Below are 19,262 nucleotides of genomic sequence, written 5' to 3'. Positions count from 1 at the left end.
AAAAAAGGGCATAATAGACCATTCTAGAGGTTGATGAGTTAAGTTCCTTAGAAACTGATCTTAGCGCAAAACAGGCAGCGCTTAATTTCTTTGATAAAGCTTCGATGGGCAAGTCCCATTTTGGACAGAGTCCACGACGTCAGTAGTGGTGTTATTAAGTACAAAAGGTTGTATAGTACTTTTATATGACAAAACTTTAGTTTTTGAAAGATTGAGGCATAGGAGATTACAATCGCACCAAGATTTAATGGTGCGTAAGTCACTGGATATAGTATTATAAAGTGCCGTAACATCTGGGCCGCTCCAAGTGAAACTAGTATCGTCCGTAAAGAGACAGATTTTACCGCTAATGTCTAGAATTGCAATGTCGTTGATAAACACCAGAAACAAAATAGGGTCAAGTACTGAACCCTGAGGGACACTGGCTGAATAAGCTGAAAATAATGATGATCTTTGATCTTAATGATTAACTAAACTACTGTCACTGTTCTGGAGTATCTCGTTGGACAAACTTTATAGAATAAAACTGTGTTAAGAATTTTATTAACAATTTGATTTGCTTTATCAGTAACTATAATAAAACATTCATAACAAAATGGTTTCAAATAGTTTTATTCACATTTTTACTTTTACATGATCGCTTAATAAACAAGTATGCAATTTATTTAATACTTCTTTTTCTTCACACTTCTTGTTCTTTCTCTTTGCTCTTTTTTCTAAAGCCAAAAATGTTGCTTTTCTTCTGAATTTTCCTGTTGATTTCGTGAAACTGAGGAGAACAATCGCAAAAAATCTTGACACCTTCGTGAGGCCATGGCGGTTTGAAAATGGGTTCTAGATTTTGGTCCAGGTAGGTACAGTACGGTATTTCTGCTACTTTCTTCATTCCTAACCTTTCGCAAATTTTTGCCCTAAAATTACAACACAATAATATACCGGGTGCGTCTCAAACCACCTCTATAAGGCCCACCTCTATATAGGCCCACCTCTATAACTTTTTTATTTTTTTAGATAAAAAAACGAGATTTCGTATGTTAGTGTATGACATAAATTAGAATTGATTGACGTATTCAATTGTTTTTATTCGCTTCCTGTTTCACCGGAAGTGACTATAACTTTTGATTTTTAAACGACACCCTTGGTGTTTTTTTACTTTATTCGATAGAAAATGACATTCTGAAAAGAATGACATATCATATGTCAACTTTTTACATTTTCGCAAATGATTTATTTGAAATTGTAAAATGCGGATCATAACGACAATTTTGCCCGAAATATCAAGTGTGTGGTACCAAATTAAGCGTAAAAAATGCTTTTTGCAAATATGCTAATGAGTCACCCTTGTTCCATTTGAAAAAATTGAGATATGATTAAAAATACGATTTGAGCACATTTTAACCGGTCAGGACAAGACACTAAAAACTTTAGACGATCAAATTCACAACACACCAAATCTCGTTTATTTATCTGAAAAAATAAAAAGGTTATAGGGGTGAGCCACTTTTGAGACTCTATAATTAACTACTGAAAAGAATTATTGCATATTTTCTAAAAAAAAATATATTAACTTGAAAAACAAGACACTTTGAATTCCCTGACTTACGATTTTAAATAGTATGGATACTGTGAAGGGAAATTCGATACAATAAACCTACCCGCTGACCAGTAATTTTTAGTCGGCCGACTGTTTAGTTGCAAAAGTGAAAACAATACATACTCATGAAGTCGATCGGCCGACTATTTGATTGCATGTGAGCACGGCTCCATAAGGATATGTTGGTTACAAATATGCAACTAAATAGTCGGCCGACTAAAAATTGCCTGTCACCGCATAGCCTAAGGCTACGCAATGTAATCAAATATTGGGCCGATCGGCTCCATAAGAATGTATTGTTTTCACTTTTGCGACTAAATAGTCGGTCGACTAAAAATTACATGTCAGTTAGTTACACCGGTTATCCTAAAAAACTCACAAGAGAAAGGCAGAAAAGTGCATGCTTTATTTAGAAATATGTAATAATTATTTTTATTCAAATATGCGATAATTGTTTTGAGTACGGCGACAAAAAACAAGTCTGTCCATCAAGAGAATAACTGACAATTACAGTTGTCTGTCAGTTTTTGGATGTCGTCTGTCGAAATCTACCGTAGGACAGACTTTACTAACGTCAAAAAAGAAGAAATTACGTGTAAATATTTGTTGCATCACATCGAACAACAGGAAATCCTGCGTCTGCTCCTAAGCTTTTTGATTCGCTGAGTAACTTATACGCCAATCCTTTCTTTCGGTGTGATCTTTTAACAAAAGCATAAGACATCTAAAAGAATAATAAAACTAATTAAACATATATTAGGCTTAAAACTCCGGCATGTTCCGCAATTGATAGGTCATGTCACACATTCATATAGCGATATCGAAATATACAGGGTCCGGCAACAGTGCGTCGGACATCTGTAGCTCCTAGAATAAAAAAACTTGAGAATTTTGTTTAAGTGTAAAAAACTATTACTTTAAAAAGCTACTGTAATTTTGGAGTTACGATTTTTTAAAAATTTTAACCCCTTCCCATACCCCCTTAACAACCCCCCACCCACCAAAAACTAATAGCCAGATTCTCGAGTGCCGCAGTATTGTTGTGCCAAATTTGGTTAAAATTGGTTTAGCGGTTTTTGAGTTATCGTGTTACAGACAGACAGACACCATGAAAATATTTTGTATTTAGGTCATTTATGACCCAAATAACTAATTTTGAGTGAAATTAAAAAAACTTTTTTTGCCGATCTTTAATAGCCTACCATACCTGTTGGAAAGGTCGGCTAAAAATTATTACAAATACAAGAACTGCCCTGAAATCAAAACTATATTAGGTATTTACTTTAGATTGTCTATACTTACTTTGCTATAAATATGGTACCTAATCCTAAATCATACAGGATGTTCGAAATTCTAAGACAAACTTTCTAAAATATATGTTCGAAATTCTAAGGCAAACTTTCTAAAATATAAAATATTTTTTCTTCGTTTTTTTAATGAAACACCCTGTATATTATTTTTCAATAGATGGGGAATTAAAAAATTAACATTTTTTGTATTTAGGGTGTTTCAACATGTTTAACGATATCGCAGATAGTCGCGGTTTTATATTTCATATGGAATTTTCCACAGTAAATTTTTATCAAAGCTACTCAATGATTTTTCTCGCGCATTTTACCGTTGAAACAGCCATATGAAATAATACTGCGTGTATCTGCAAAACCATTAAAAATTTGAAATACTTTAAATGCAAAAAATGTTCATTTTTTAACTCTCCATCTAATAAGAAAAATTATTTTATATTTTAGAGGGTTTGGCTTAGAATTTTTAACACCCTGTATGGTTTAAGATTACGAAAGTATACCAAAGTAAGTATAGACCATCGAAAGTAAATACCTCGCACAGTTTTGATTTCATAGCATACCTTATATTTCTTGGGTGTTCCGTTTAAAAAAATCATCCCGATCCACTCACACTATTTTGAACAATCCTATAGAAATTAAAATATTTTCACTAGTAATACCACTAGAGGTCAAATTATTTCCGGAAATTTTTTCGAGCTCATGAATATTTTGAAAGTTATCCCGAGTCAAAGACGAGGGATAATTTAATAATAATTCGGTAAGAAAATTCCACACCAAATTGTGTTTGAAAATCAAATAATTAAAATGTATTTTTCGATTTTTGGTCGAATTGATTATTTAGTTACTATCAGAGTTACTATGACAACTAAGTGAGACCCAAACCATAGATAAAAGAAAATCTTCTATTAAGATCTTATTAAGATAGATATGAAATTTAATAGTAAAATTTTGGGCCAAAGCGCCCCTCCGTGTTCTTAGTAGAGACTATGTTTAAACTAGCGCCTTCGCCTTTTCTGCAGTAAATATTTTTTATGTTTATATTTGAATTCAAAGGATTTATTTTTTAAGTTACACTGATATATTAGTATATCAGAGTAATTTTAATAAAACATAAGAATATATATATTTTACAGTTTATTAAAAATACATTTTGACTACAAGGTAGAAATAAAATCACAATATTTGATAAAACTTATTATAAGTATACCATTTTTACAGTTAATAAATAATAAAACTATTTCTGACTATGATATTTAAAATTTAGATAGATAGAAAATTAAAAAATATACCGGTATTTGGTTTGGCAGACGCAGGCCCAAATTCAATAAAAACCAAAATTTTTCCTACGAAAATCGGGTTCGTTTCACTGAAAAGGTATTTTTTGATTTATCAGCAATCATTGTCAAGTTGACAATATACAGGGTGTTTTCTAATTAGTCTTAAAAATTGTGGTGTGATTCCTCATGAGTTCTGAAAACAATTTTTATATAACCATTGGGTCTAAAGTACTTCCTTTCTGATCTACAGGGTGTTAAAAGTTTAAAAAATCGATTTTTTTGCTTAACATAAATGGTACACCACTGCTTTTTTAAAGAAAATATATTTTTTTCTTGACTGGCCATCCTTTTTCAACAAAATTTATCTTTTGAGTTTTTCTTGTTCATCAAACGGTTGTCGAGAAAAAAATAAATATACTTATTAAGAGCCCGCCTTAATCCGTTTTCTAACGATTTTTTATTTTTTAGATTAATTAGGAAACACCCTGTATATGCATATCACAGGCAACCAAATAAACTAGTAACCACTAAAAATTATTTTTCCTACCACTAGCGACATACCGTGTACTAAATTATTTTATCAAAATTTCACCATATAAGTTTCCAGGCAATGACCCAAACCTAAAAACTATTTCAGTTTTGAAGCTGTCAAGCGGCACGGCTTAAAAAAAATCTTAAAGAAGTTATTCTTCGGTCATGAAAGCAAAGAAAATATTCCCCAGGAGATTAAGCAGTTGACACCCGCGAATACTAGGAAATCGAAGTCAAGCGTATGGAAGCAGTTCATCTCAACTTTCATCTCAGTTTTGTAATTGAAATGTATCAAAATTATCATGTAAACAAATAAAAACCAGACTCTCAAAAAGATATTCTGTCATTATAACAGATTAACGTCAAAAAATTTCCAGTATAATTCGCTGTTGGGTGCCCACAAGGAAAAAAGTTTCACTAAAATTTATCCGTTGCCATGGTGATTTCTAAAAAAAAAACACGTTTTGATTGGTTAAAAATTACAGGTGTGGAATTTTCCTAAAATACATCCTCGTACATACTTTAGGTTTGCACTTAAACAAAATTCAAGTTTTATATTCTAGGAACTACAGGTGCCCGACGCACTATTGCTGGACCCTGTATAGAAAAGCCTTGAATCGCAATGTAAACAAAAATGACAACTTTCAAGTTCATTGGTCTCAATCATTTCAGATCATTCAGCCAATCAGTCATCCGTACCACAAGCTTGACAAAAGATCTCCCAATTAGGCGGTTAGGAAGTTAGCCGGGTAAGCCAGGTTTTTCAATAAATAAGAAGTCAATAAAAAAAATTGGTCAAGTGCGAGTCGGACTTGCGCACGAAGGGTTCCGTACCATTCATTGTCTATACAACATTAGAGACTATATTATTATAAATCTTTTTTTCCGATATAGCTAAAATTTTGAATGCGCGTATAAGTAATTTAAACAAAAAATGAAGAAACACATTACTGAAAAAAAATTGTATTAATCAATAATAAATATGTAAAAAGTAAAAATAAATATGTAAAAATATGTAAAAATTGAAAAAAAAACGATTAAAAAAAAGTCGCCTTGACTAGGATTCGAATCTGCCTTACTACGGCTCCAACGTCATAGCAGCGTAGTCCTAACGCTTTAAACCACGCGGCCACCGAGGACTTGAAAGATTCTATGTAAAATTCTTACTTAAAAGATAATGTTTAGTGAAAGTACTTTTTTATTTATAAACATTTATTTAATTCTATTTTTAGTATTTGTTCTGATAGCGGCAACATAGATACATTATCTGTAAAAATGTCAACTGTATAGCTATAACGGTTCATAAGATAGACCTTTGTGACAGACGGACGGACAGCGAAGTCTTAGTAATAGGTACCCGTTTTTACGCTTTGGGTACGGAACCCTAAAAATAAGGACACAAAAATCTCATATACAGATACAGTACCTCATATACTTTCTGTACACCTAAGCATCTCCACAAATCTGGAGCTCTCATCATGTAAGCATAAAACATAAGCAGTTTCTTAAGCTTATCACATTTCACGGCACAAGCTAGTTTTTCTTCCATTTCTGGATCCCAGGGACTCGTCGATTCGTTTATACAAGCTCCGACTATACATCCGTTGTATTTACATTTCGCCACTAAGATCAGAATGATTTTGTACATCAGAATACAGTAAAGATATCATACAATATACACATACAACATATATTTGATACCCATTAAACTTTTAGTTACGTAATCGAGGGCGCGATTTTTAAATTCGTTGTTGCTAACAATGGACATCTTGCAGTCAACATTGTTCTTTTTAGAACCTCTTTTAGTGCGAAGTGTACAAGATAGCTTAATAGCAGTAAAAAACTCATCGAAACTTTATTAGAATGTAATGGCCCTTTATGTCCCTTAAGTTCTGTTAAGAAGGTGAGTTTTGTTGATGTAAATAAGAACTGTTTATACAGGGTGAGTCTCAAATAAGTGCAAATATTTTCAGGGGTGGTATATTTCGACCCCAGAAACACGTCTATGAGGTTTTTTTCGCAAAAAAAAATGAAAATCTTACTTTTCTTTTAAATTTACCAGTATATTTTTCGAAAACTTTTTAGAACTGCCCCTTAATGTTTGATATTACCATAGTTACGGCTTTACTCCATGGTTACGGCCAAATTACGGCACTAAAAAGGATGCAAATACAGAAAAAATCCGGTGGCTCTCAAAATGTTTTCAAAAAAGATCAATTTTTTTAAAATTTTCAAACATAAATAACTCGGTTATTTTGGATTTATCTGAAAAATGGTAAAGAGAAAATATGTTTCTTTTATTGAGATCTACCAGCCCCGAAAATATTTACGACTCACCCTGTATATTTATAATTAACTTAGTTTTGTTTCTTAAAATATTTTAATTAAAAGAAAATATGTAAAAGTGGGCAACACTGTGCCGGTCAAACTTAATCATGTGAGTAAAAGTTTATTTGATATGAACTAACAGGTGCGTCTCAAAAGTGGCTCACCTCTATAACTTTTTTATTTTTCCATATAAAAAACGAGATTTGGTATGTTAGTATATATGATATAAATTTGGATTGATTGACGTATCAATTGTTTTCGGTCACTTCCTGTTTCACCGGAAATTACTATACTTTTGATTATTAAATGGCACGTTCGGTATTTTTTTATTTTATTCGATAGAAAATGACACTCTGAATAGAATGACATATCATATATGTCATCTTTTGACATTTTCGCATATGGTTTATTTGAAATTGTAACATGCGGTTCATAACGACAATTTGACTCAAAATACCAAGTGTGTGGTTTCAAATTATTCGCAAAAAACGCTTTTTCCACATGTGCTAATGAACCACCCTCGTCCCATTTGAAAAAATTGGCAATTGACATTAGACGATCAAATCTATTTTTCCAAGGCTTCTTAATTAAAAATTAGTGTTTTTAACATAGTCGTGGCCCTCTAAATTAAAATTTAAAATACAATTTTTTTAAAGCGAAAATGTCAAGTTAACACATGTTATTCTATTCAGAATGTCATTTTCTATCGAATAAAGTAAAAAATACCGAGGGTGCCATTTAAAAATCAAAAGTTATAGTCATTTCCGCTGAAACAGGAAGGGACCGAAGACAATTGAATATGTCAATCAATCCAAATTTATGTCATATACTAGCAAACCAAACCCCGTTTTTCTATATGAAAAAATAAAAAAGTTATAGGGGTGAGCCACTTTTGAGACGCACCCGGTATATCTATCTAATTATAGTAATTATATTATATACCAATGACATTACAGCATTTCAACTTTTATATAAGAATTACCTAACGTAAATCCTTCTTCCATTGCTTTCATGGCTCGTTCATCTAAGATTGGATTGGGAGCAATTTTTAACGAATAGCAAGTCGGTTCCTCTGGATAATAAGATTCGTGCATAACGTTAAGGACTTCATTATATTCATCCTTGTCAGCTCTGACAATTATATACGGAGATATTTCTTTGACTTTCTTTAATAGAAGAAATCATGGTTAGATTTTTAATGTAAATACAGTGCAACCTCTCTTTCATTAGAACACTCCAATTGCGATGTTATATCGGAACGTTCCTCTAAAGACTTGTCAATTACGATTCCTCCGTTTTTTAGTACCACGTTTGAAATTGAATGTATAAATTAGTGATGGGATAACTCCAGTGAAAATTCGCTCGAGTACTCGATTATTGAAATAATCGACATCGCTCGATTATAAACGAGCGATGCAAGTGACGAGTACCAAGCGACGAACGCAAGCGATCCTAGAATGAAATAAATTGAAATCCGATTTTAATGTGACATACTCGATAAAAAGCCGAGCGAATTTTCTACATACATTGCTGTTATCTAGCAAATTTATACGACGCCGTATATATATTTATCCGATGCGTATCTGAGGGACAAAATTTTACATTGACAATGCTTTGAAATAAACTAAATCAAGCGATCAAGCGAATCGCTCGCCGCTTGCTACTTGCCATTCATCACTGCGCACGCAACTTACTGCTTGGCGTTAACGAGTACTTACAACAAGCGACGGATGAAAAACCGTATTTTTAAATATGAGTGATATTTAGCTCGAACTATCACTCGGTTATTGCAATCGCTTAAAACTCTTGCTTAAAATTGCTTAGAAAATTAAGCAATTTTTAAATTTATTGCATTTTCATGCATCGGATATACAATTTGATTGGTGTCATTTTATATTTCCATTTCCATGACCATTTCGCTGCTTTACTTATAGTCTAAGAGCTAGCAATGTTTTCGAGAGAGAATTTTAAGAAAGCTGGTTCTTTAATATATCTTTTGCTATGCTCTCCTGAACAGAGTGCGGACCGTCTGGCTGCCGGTGGACGTTGCGTTCACTGCTGCGCATCCCCATATCTGTATTCAACATCTGTTCACTACTGCGCATCACAAATTCGCCCTGTATTTCAGGAACTAAGGAGGCTAGGACAAACTTACACATTAGGTATGTGTAGCATATTTAGTTTCATAAGAAAGTAGTAAAGTAGCACTTTGGTCAGTAGAGCATAGCAAAAGATATATTAAAGAACCAGCTTTCTTGTTTTCCCGACGTTGTATTATCTCTCTTGTACCGGGTGGCCAACTATATAAGAATGGACGCCGGCTGTATCTCAGAAACTACACTTATCGTATAACTTCGGGAAAAAAATTCTAATAAGTAAATCGACCAAGAGAAATCGCTGGAAATTATTCTCAAGTTCGAAAAATGTCCGCTAGGGGGCGTTTGTCTGATAGCCAATCAGAAAACAGGGGTTTTCCCTAAAATATGCAGGTGAACAGGTATTTTAAATATTACCATTATAATTATCGAGGAATTTGTAATTTTTTTGACATAGAGTGCTCTATCTGACAAAATAAAGTGGTGGGGGAAGGTTAAACTTGCTTTTATTAAAATAAGGATAACTCTGGTTTAGGTTAGCCGATTTAAACAATCTAGCGCTCGTTTAAAAGAGCTTTTCCTCCTTAATGATCTCCAGTATAAATTTTCTTTCCAATTTTTTTTTCGTGGTAACTAGAGGGCGCTGTTTGAGATCATAACAGATATTGCGCTTTTGCATAAAAAAAATAAATAGGAGGCTATATTTCTCGTTGCATATTTAAATAGAGCACAACATTTCCGAAATATTAGCGCAAATAATAGCGCAAATAATAATATTATCTTCTCTCTAACGGGAGATATTTAGAAAATAAATCATATTAGGCTGTCGCCTAGGATTATAAGGTTTAAAAATTATAGTAGTAGGCTAGGAAACAAAAAGAGGTAAATTGGTTACGTCAAAATATCAAAACATAGATTTTAATTTCAGTTTAATACCTACCATTTAATTGTTATTCATGCTGATGAAATTGCAACAAATGCACTTTTATCATGATGGATCCCTAATAAAATTGGCAATGCATCTCTTAGAAATTATGGATAGTTAATTTTATTCAGATAATTAAAAAAGTCCAGTCCCGGTCATTCGCCATCCTAGAATTCTTGCCTAAACATTTACTGACTAACAGTCTTGGTGCTAAACTACTTGCATCAAGGGTAGATTTAGACCAGTAGTGCATATTGTTAAGATTCGCACCTTCAGTGCTATATGAAAAGTGATCCGAACGACATAAACTTTATAATATAATAATAAATCACAAACAACAGATAAAAAACGAAAACAAGTGAAATAAAGGACAAACTTGGATTAGTAACTAAATGACGTTACATGAAATAAACCCTGAGTTTTCAGCCATACGAAATTCGGCCTTTTCTGTAGAAGCAATATGGCGGCACAAAATTCCTAGAAATTTTAATAAAATTATTGATAGTCCGGCTTTCGGAGACCTACCTACGTATAATTAATCAAGAATTTAGTAAAAATTATATGGATGGGCGATGTTACATAAACACGTTTAAAAATTTATGACGTCATTTTTTTTTAAGAAAACGCCCGAAATTTGGATGCATGAAAACTGAACTTAAACATTTTGATATTTTGACGTAATGAATTTACCTCTTTTTGTTTCTTAGCCTACTATTATAATTTTTAGACCATATAATCCTAAACGGCAGCCTAACATGATTTGTTCTCTTAATATCTCCGGTTAGAGAGAAGATAGAAAGTTGCGGTTTACGCTGATATTTTGGAAATTTTGTGCTCTATTTAACTGTGCAAAGAGAAATATAGCCTCCTATCTAATTTTTTAATGCAAAAGCGCAATATCTGTTATGATGTCAAACAGCGCCCTCTAGCTACCACGAAAAAAATTATGGAAACAAAATTTATACTGGATATCATTAAGAAAAAAAAGCTCTTTTACAGTGCGTCTGTCCGTTCTGTAGCTACGGGGTATCCGTGAGAGGGGAAACGATATTCTCTCGATGTTTTTCGTAAAAAAAATAGACGACGCGTCCCATCAATAAAAATTCAACAAATTTGCAAGTAGCCAATAAAATGAGTGGGCGGAGCGATTTGCGGTGACGCACTCGTCAAATCGACGTATAAAATATATTGCTGTTTATTTAAATGTTTTTTGTCCGCATTCCTTTCATAGACACAGATCCAGCAGATGTACTGTAAACGAGCCCTAGTTTGTTTAAATCGCCTAACCAAAACCAGAGTTACCCTTATTTTAATAAAAGCAAGTTTAACCTTCCCCCACCACTTTATTTTATGAGATAGAGCAAAATACTCTATATCAAAAAAGTTACAAATTTCTCGATGATTATAATGGTAATATTTAAAATATCTATTCACCTGCATATTTTTAAGAAAAACCCTGTTTTCTGATTGGCTATCAGAGAAACGCTCCCTAGCGAACATTTTTCGAACTTGAATATAATTTCCAGCGATTTCTCTTGGTCGATTTACTTATTAGAATTTTTTTCCCAAAATTATACGATAAGTAGTTTCTGAGATACAGCCGGCGTCCATTCTTAGTTGGCTACCCGGTACATTGTTGTATATTTTTTACGGCGCCGCCGGCTCCGGCACCGATTTTGCCGGTGTGTGTGCAAGCGCTCTAAATCAGTTCACTTCTGATCTGAACACGGTACCGAGAAAAAAGGAAAATAAACAAAAATAAACCAAAACACGCTGCAAGCTAAACGCGTCTGTTTACGGATTCCCCAATTACCGATTGCTTTTCAAATCTTGCTTTATTTTACAATATTTTATCAATAAATGAAAATGGTACACTTCCGCATGAAGTTTTTTGCGTGTCTATGTTTGGGATAAATTTCTAGAATGAAAAACAGAAACCTGTTCTCATGTAACTGGTTTCAGCTATTCTAAAGTTAAAAACTGAAAGGTATGTATTTCCGCAGAAAAAAAATCCTGATTTTCTATTTGGAAAGGCTTCCAAGTACTAAATAAACAAATATTTCTGACATAAATGATTTAATCTAAACTTAAGTAGCCCTAATCCCTGATTTCTGCTATTCTAAAGTAGCCCTGATTTCAACTATTCTGAAGTTGAAAAACTCGAAAAGGATGCATTTCCGCAGATATTTTTTTATGACATAACTATTCGCAAAGGCCTCCAAATACTAAATAAACAAATATTTCTTACGTAACTGATTTCAAGTAAACGCAAGTTGACCCAAGAAGTCTACTACTAATAATAACTTAAATAACAACTATAATTCAGTTTCATGACAGCTTTTGACGATTAAGAGTTAAAAGAATAAAACTTACATCCCTTGTTTTAAATAGAGCAAATGTTCGTTTGAAATCTTGAAGAATGGCTTTGCTCGGTGTGTGGTTGCTGAGAATTTTGAGAATGGTATGGCCGAAATGGGATGACATTTTCACGGAAATTTTGACACTGATTTAAATGGCATATCAGGTAAATTTTTCGACTTTTCAATGCTATCATAGATTTGCATAGATATTATTTACCTTGCAATAATTAGGTAGGTACTTTAAATTTATAAAAAAATTTTATTGCATTTAAACATAATATCATATCTTTTTTAATGCACATGTTTTGCTGCTTATTAGTAAAAAGAGAACCGGAGCTGCTTTTTTCAAACCAAATTTGTCTGGAACAAGAGTTATAATAGCTTAGTTCTGGTTTTTCTTATTACCGATTCTGAACCGTCTTAGAACTTTACAGTGTAAGGGCCGGTGAAGAAATTGCTGCATATTTCCCTTTGCACAAGCGTATCACAAAGCTCAGTAAGAAGAAAACACAAAGTAAAAAAAACACTTCAAAAAAGTAAGGGCAGAATCTTAAAAAATTACATTATAGCTATGAAAGCTAGAAACTATAATTATGGAGGCTTAAGCCCTTCATAATTACAGACCACACTAAGATAGTGGTTTGCTTTAAAATCAAATGGATTTTATAGTTCACATTGGATTCCTACAGCTTCTGCCATATCATGCATTTTGACCTCAATATTTTTCAGTTTTGTCATTCTTCCTCCCAGTGGCAGATCTAGAGATTGAGTCTGGGAGGGGTAGTGGCAGTATTTAAGTAAAACATTAGGTTTAAATTGAATTTGCGCTGATAGGTACAGTGGCTGTGAAAAAATATTCTTGGATTGACGTGGATTTTCAATTTTGATTGGTTTTATTTATTTCTTTTGTCAGAATTTAATTTTAAACCACATATTCACTTATTTATAAACTTTGTCCTGGAGTATTACTCCCATCACCTCACCCATATATTGCCAGCATTCGACACCATATATTCAAATTGTCTCTATGATAGCTTTGCAAATTCTTAGCTTTGGATGGATGTTTTACTTGACCATAGGAGAGGGTTAAAAAAACCAATTACTTTTTTGCCTTGTTAATATCTGCTGTGTATGTATTTCTTAGAGTTTCCTTCTTTTATGTATTCTCATATTATGTTTCCTTTATAACACTTCCAAAATATTTGTATTCGCTGCACGTTTTAATTCACTTTTAATTTCGTGTATGTGTAGTTCAGGATCTTAGGCTCAGGAAATATCAAATATGTCCATTGCCGATAAATCTCCTTTTTTATAAGCCATCCATAAAAATAATCCACAAAATATAAAAAACCTTGACAATGCTTGACAAATATAAATACGCACGTTTTTATTCTCAGCGGTTTTCTTAGATGAATCTCATCAGCGGTGAGTACACGATTCCTACTGCGTCATCAAAATTCATCGGAAACTACCGCTGGATTTTACTGTCAGAAAAACACTCGGATTAAATTTGTGACATTTGACAGAAATATCCAAAACATCATTGGAAAATGGAAAACATAATAATTTTTTGATAAATAACCTTATTGTGGAAGAGTGAGTTGTTGTTATATACCATCTTTATCTATGGTTGTTACTTGTTAAAGCAGTTGTGAATAAACATTAAACAATGATTTGCAGTGTACAATTGGTTAAAAAAGTTATAGAGGCATCTTCGTCCAGCGAGGAACAAGAAAGTTCATCGGATGAAGATTTACTCTTAATCCATCTCATGAGAAACCAACCAAAAAAGCATGCGAAGATTGAAAATTATATTTTGTCAGTTGTTCCACGATACTGTGACATGGATTTTAAGTCACACTTTAGACTTACGAGGACTGTTGTGGAGGTAAGACAATATAAATAAATCACAGTATATTAGTTTGTATCTGTTTCACTTTTTTAGAAGGTGTTGGAAGACCTACAACTCCAACCAATAAAATTAAATATTACAAAACCATCGGTGTCACCGGAACACGCTTTCTTGTTGACGCTCTGGGTTCTTGCAAACCAAGAATCATTTAGAGGAATAGCGGACCGATTTGGTCTAAGTCGAGGTCATGCCCACACGATATTTATACAAACAGTGAAAAGGATGTATGCTGCTCGAGATCGTTACATAATATGGCCACAAAATGCAGTATCTTTAAGAAGAAAGATACTAGATTTTAACAACTTACGGGGAAACTTATCGTTTCCTAATGTTGTGGGCTGTGTAGATGGGTCACACATATTAATTAACGGACCAAGAGGTGATGATTCTTATTATAACCGGAAAGGGACACATTCTATGTTAATTCAAGTTAGTAACACTTAATATTAAATGAATATTATGGATTATAGAATATTTAATATTTTTTTTTAAATTAATAATTTTCCCAGGGTATTTGCGACTCAGAAATGTTATTCACAGATATCTATTGTGGATGGCCAGGTTCAACTCACGACAGCAGAATGTGGAAGGAATCTCCCATTTATGAAAAACTAAAAACCAACTTATTAGGGGAAGAGTTTCATCTTTTAGGAGATACAGCCTATCCCTTAGAAACCTTTATAATGGTCCCATATAAAGATAATGGCCATTTGACTAAAAAGCAAAAGAAATTTAATCAGATTTTAAGCAGTACCAGAGTAGTTATCGAGCAAGCCTTTGGCAGGTTAAAAGGGATTTGGCGAAGACTAAAATTTTTAAATATCCAAAATCTCTCGTACTTTAAGTTTATCATAATAGCCACCTGCATGTTACATAATATTTTAATTAGAGAAAATATAGACCAGGTAGAAAATCTTGAGGCAGAGGAAGAATTTATAGAACAAGATATTGATAGTGTTCCATTAGAAAATATTGTTATTAATGCTAGAGCTAAACAAAAGAGGGAACAGCTTACTGTGCAATTAGAGCATTTTTAAAAATATTGATGTTTTTATTATTTTTTTTAAATTTTTTAGTCATGTCTTGTTAAATTTTAATGTTGGGTTTGTATCATAGTTACTTTTCAGCAAATATAATTTTGTAAACATTTCTTGGATTTTTTCATTTTCATATAACAGCAAAAGACAAACTCTACTAATCAACAGTATATTTCTCAAAAATAACAGTAGAATTCTTAACAATTTACTTGTTAATATCACATTATGCCTTTAATAAAATAAAACAAAATTCTCTACAAAAAGATGCCATGCAAAAACTGAAATATAAACAATATATACTTATTTTAAAAACATGAACAATCTTAAATAATGTTCTTTGTGAGCACAAACAAACATAAGAAATATATTTTTTAAGGAAATTTTGAAATATCCTAAACTAGAAAACAAACATTAAAAAAGACAATTCTTCATCTTTTGAAAACAAAGTATAAAATACAAGTAGCAATAATGAATCAACAGTCTTTGTTTTTATTTGTACTTAGTATCGCTGCTGCAAGATTATTTATAGCATCTATTTCTTTCAATTTAAGCTCTTTTCTTTCCTGCCACCTTAGTTCGTCCCATTCTCTTTGTTGTTTTTGTTTCTCCTTGTCTTTTTCAAACTTCAATGATAGATACTTATTTATTGACATTTTTTCTTTTTTCTTCTTGCTTTCCTTAGGATGAACATAAGAATCACTAGTTTCAAAATCTGTCTCATCTTCATCTGAATTCTGTTGAATGTCAACCGAAGTGTTTGCAGAAGTTGATTCCATACTGCTGCCTAATAAATTTTTTGGTGGAGCACTTGAAGCTTTGTGCCCTAAAACTTCATCCATTGTATCAAAAAATTCCCACTTTATTGCACTTTCCCCCGTTGTATTCTGCTTTCTCTTGTTTACTCTATAAGTTCCCAACAGGTTCCTATATTTGGAATCGCATGCATCTCCTGTAACACGATGGGATCCTAGCACTTCATTTAATTCATTTGCCACCTTGTCCCACAATTTCTTTTTTTTGCAACTAGGTGTGCAAAAATCTTTCTCCATGCAAAGCCTTATATTTAGTAATAATTTTATTGACTTGTTGTCCCATTTGAAAGACTCTATTGGTTGGTCATATGAAGTACCAGGTGTATCTTTCCATGATAATCCCATGCTTATTTCGTCTGATAAACTTTTTGTAGAATTATCTGTAGGAGTTATAAACGACTGTTGGCTTGAACCTGGCCCTGCATTATTAAATGGCATGAAATTTGATTCGTATACTGATTTAGCGTATTCATTTCGAATATTTTCATCTGCAAAGAATGTATATTATCAAAGAAAAGCAAGTCACTTTTTACCCTCTACTTACCAACAATTAAGTGACCGTAAGTTTCACAGTCAACTTGAACATCAAAAAGAATATCATTATAGTGTAGTCTAACTTTTTTTAGTTCATCATTATCTCCCATTTTTTAAAATATTTATTTATATGTAAACAAGACGTCAAAAATGCTATTTCTCAGTTTGAGGTTAGAATTATAATTTAAATCGGCTTCATCGCACTTGAACCTCGATGACTTTGATGGCTAATCGTATTTTCACCGATAAATAACAGATGACATTAAAAACATATCGATGGAATTCACCGAAGTTTCATCGATGAGATTAAAAACATCGAAATTTCGCTGTTGATACATCGGTGAGTTAATCGGTGAGAATAAAAACGTGCGTAATTTAGTAATTATAAATAATGACAAACCATGACAAAAATGACATTTTACCACAGATTCACAGATTTTCAAACCGAACCAAAGTCAACTTTAGTTAAAATAAGGGCATCATATAAAATGATATTTATTTATATATGATCAAGGGATGGGTTTGTTACACAGGTTTGGTATGTATTTTCTGTGTACTTATTAGTGGTGCGCGTTTAGGGATGGTCAGCTGCTGAGTGGCTGAGAAATCAAATATTTAGACACTTCTCTTTCCCGAACAAACTGATAATCAACTAGGTCGATATTATAGCTTTGTTCCAACGCAGAAATTAGGACCGTTCTAGAACGGTTATTGGTATCGCCGGGATCGAATTTGTGCGCATGTGTCGACTTGGACAGTTCCGTTACTATACCAAAATTAAATGCAGTTGGAACGGTTTGGGAATCGATTTTAGAATTCGTCCTGGCCGCAGTGACGTCTTTGACGCTGGAATCCAATTCATAACCTTATTTTTTGTTATTGTTATTGGTTAGATGTAAGAGTTAGGTAGATTTTTTTATACGATTTTTATTATCTAAGGGATTCAAAATAAGTAATATACCGTATAATCGAACAAAAAAAAACGGCTTAAGCTATTGCTCTGTCATTTTTTATATGTAAAGTTATATGGAGAATGGCATTGATCATCATTTCCAAGCCAACTGGACGCCGTTTTTTCTCGATCGTACGGTACTTACGTGCTTGAACTATACACTATAAGACAATGATTAATAAATTGGGGGGAGATTTATTTATATTTGTACGTTTGAATCATTCGTTCAAATCATTTTCGCTGGTATCCAACAAAGACTCGATATCGCGGTCCTCTTCGTCACTCATCATAGTTCAAAAATAGAGAAATATTTAAAATAAATGCACGATAAACATCAAATAAAACTTTAAGCTTCAAAGCGTCGTCAAAATAACATTAAACACATTTAACATAAACTGTTAAAATTAATAAGAGAAATGGCTAAAGGAACTTAAAGTCCAGAAAAAATCAGTGATCTGCTGACACACTCTTAATGCGCATGTCAGTCCCTATGATTCTTGCTTTCAGGCTGGTATCGAAATTACGGTCCCGGAATCGATTCACTAAAGCTTGTCGCCCACTTGTCCGGCACAGCACGGACCGTAGCTGCTCGTCGCCTGCAGGCGACGGAGAGCTTGGTCGCCCACTTTGCCGCAGGAAACCGGCAAGCCGTCACGTCGCGGTCGTATGTTGCGAAGATCTTTTTGTTTTAGTTTACATGTAGCAGTGACAGAGTCACTATGTGTGAAAGCAGCAGTTCTGATGAAGAAGTTATTGTAGCGGCCGCATTTTTGGCAGAAGAAGAAGAAAATAAATAGAAGATAAAGAGAAAAATGTGGGTCCACCCCATTAATCAAAAGCGGACTGAACGCGGAGAGTCCCATCATTTATTTAACGATTTAATTTCCCTAATTTTTTTCTTAGGACTGCTTTCTCGGACTTAACAATAACAACTGCCAAAATAATTGCAAAACATATATGCGATCGAAAGGCTTCCATAAGTTAATGCAGGCCAGCGCCGGCCGGCCGGCTCCGCGCGTACAGTTGACCGGCCCGTCCCGGCACGGACCGTCGTTTGACGGGGAGAGTCGGAGAGCTGGAATCTGTTCCGTCGACGGACTCGCCGTTCCGTGCCGTGACGGGCTAATGTGCGGTAGTCTATTCATTTGCATGGTTTTAATCCTATCCGTATTTTGACGGGCCGGAACGGGACGGGACGTGACGGCCAAGTGGGCGACAAGCTTAACGGTGACAAGTCTTGTTGGAACGCAAAAGTTATCGTTCACTAAACGATTCTCTCGTGGTTGGAACGCTTTTTCTCCACTGCGCAGAAGCGTTACCGTACCGAGTACGGTTCTTTCCGTCGTTGGAACAAAGCTTATAGTCAAAATTTAAGTTTAATATTAACAGTAATATATTTTCAAATATATAAAATTTGCTAATGAGCAAATTACGGTTTCAAAAACACAAAAACACATAAAAAAGTAGATTGTTTTTTATAATATGATTTATGATTTAAATACTTAATCAAATTATAGTTACTCTTCTAATTTAAAACAATTCACCTAAAAAAAATATTTAATATTTGATTTTATATTTCTTTTGCTATGCAATGATTTTA

The 19,262-nt window shown here is 33.4% G+C and overlaps 3 protein-coding genes across 5 annotated transcripts; 1 reads left to right on the top strand and 2 right to left on the bottom strand.

Annotated features, from left to right (window-relative positions):
• Positions 1-595: 595 nt before the first annotated feature.
• Positions 596-12,589, bottom strand: LOC115879729 (dopamine N-acetyltransferase-like). The gene is made up of 5 exons (XM_030896694.1): positions 12,429-12,589; positions 8,017-8,200; positions 6,133-6,329; positions 2,188-2,318; positions 596-911 (listed from the first exon to the last, which is right to left on the bottom strand). The coding sequence occupies exons 1-5, from the start codon at positions 12,537-12,539 to the stop codon at positions 683-685; spliced, it is 852 nt and encodes a 283-aa protein (XP_030752554.1). The 5' UTR covers positions 12,540-12,589; the 3' UTR covers positions 596-682.
• Positions 12,590-12,703: 114 nt separating this feature from the next.
• LOC115879727 (putative nuclease HARBI1) lies at positions 12,704-15,477 on the top strand. 3 transcript variants are annotated; one of them, XM_030896692.1, is made up of 4 exons: positions 12,704-14,011; positions 14,096-14,303; positions 14,361-14,756; positions 14,837-15,477. In XM_030896692.1, exons 2-4 carry the CDS (start codon positions 14,187-14,189, stop codon positions 15,362-15,364), a joined length of 1,041 nt encoding a protein of 346 aa, XP_030752552.1. In that variant the 5' UTR covers positions 12,704-14,011; positions 14,096-14,186; the 3' UTR covers positions 15,365-15,477. The 3 variants fall into 3 exon arrangements, with proteins under 3 accessions (XP_030752552.1, XP_030752551.1, XP_030752550.1); XM_030896691.1 differs by having other exon boundaries at positions 12,704-14,044; XM_030896690.1 differs by having other exon boundaries at positions 12,704-14,303.
• Positions 15,478-15,519: 42 nt separating this feature from the next.
• LOC115879728 lies at positions 15,520-17,079 on the bottom strand. The gene is made up of 2 exons (XM_030896693.1): positions 16,721-17,079; positions 15,520-16,664 (listed from the first exon to the last, which is right to left on the bottom strand). Exons 1-2 carry the CDS (start codon positions 16,818-16,820, stop codon positions 15,838-15,840), a joined length of 927 nt encoding a protein of 308 aa, XP_030752553.1. The 5' UTR covers positions 16,821-17,079; the 3' UTR covers positions 15,520-15,837.
• Positions 17,080-19,262: the final 2,183 nt, after the last annotated feature.

The sequence above is a fragment of the Sitophilus oryzae genome, unplaced genomic scaffold, assembly GCF_002938485.1.
Source record: "Sitophilus oryzae breed Bouriz unplaced genomic scaffold, Soryzae_2.0 scaffold_1586_pilon_pilon, whole genome shotgun sequence".
NCBI classification, from domain to species: domain Eukaryota; kingdom Metazoa; phylum Arthropoda; class Insecta; order Coleoptera; family Curculionidae; genus Sitophilus; species Sitophilus oryzae.
This window is presented reverse-complemented; position numbering and strand designations above follow the sequence as displayed.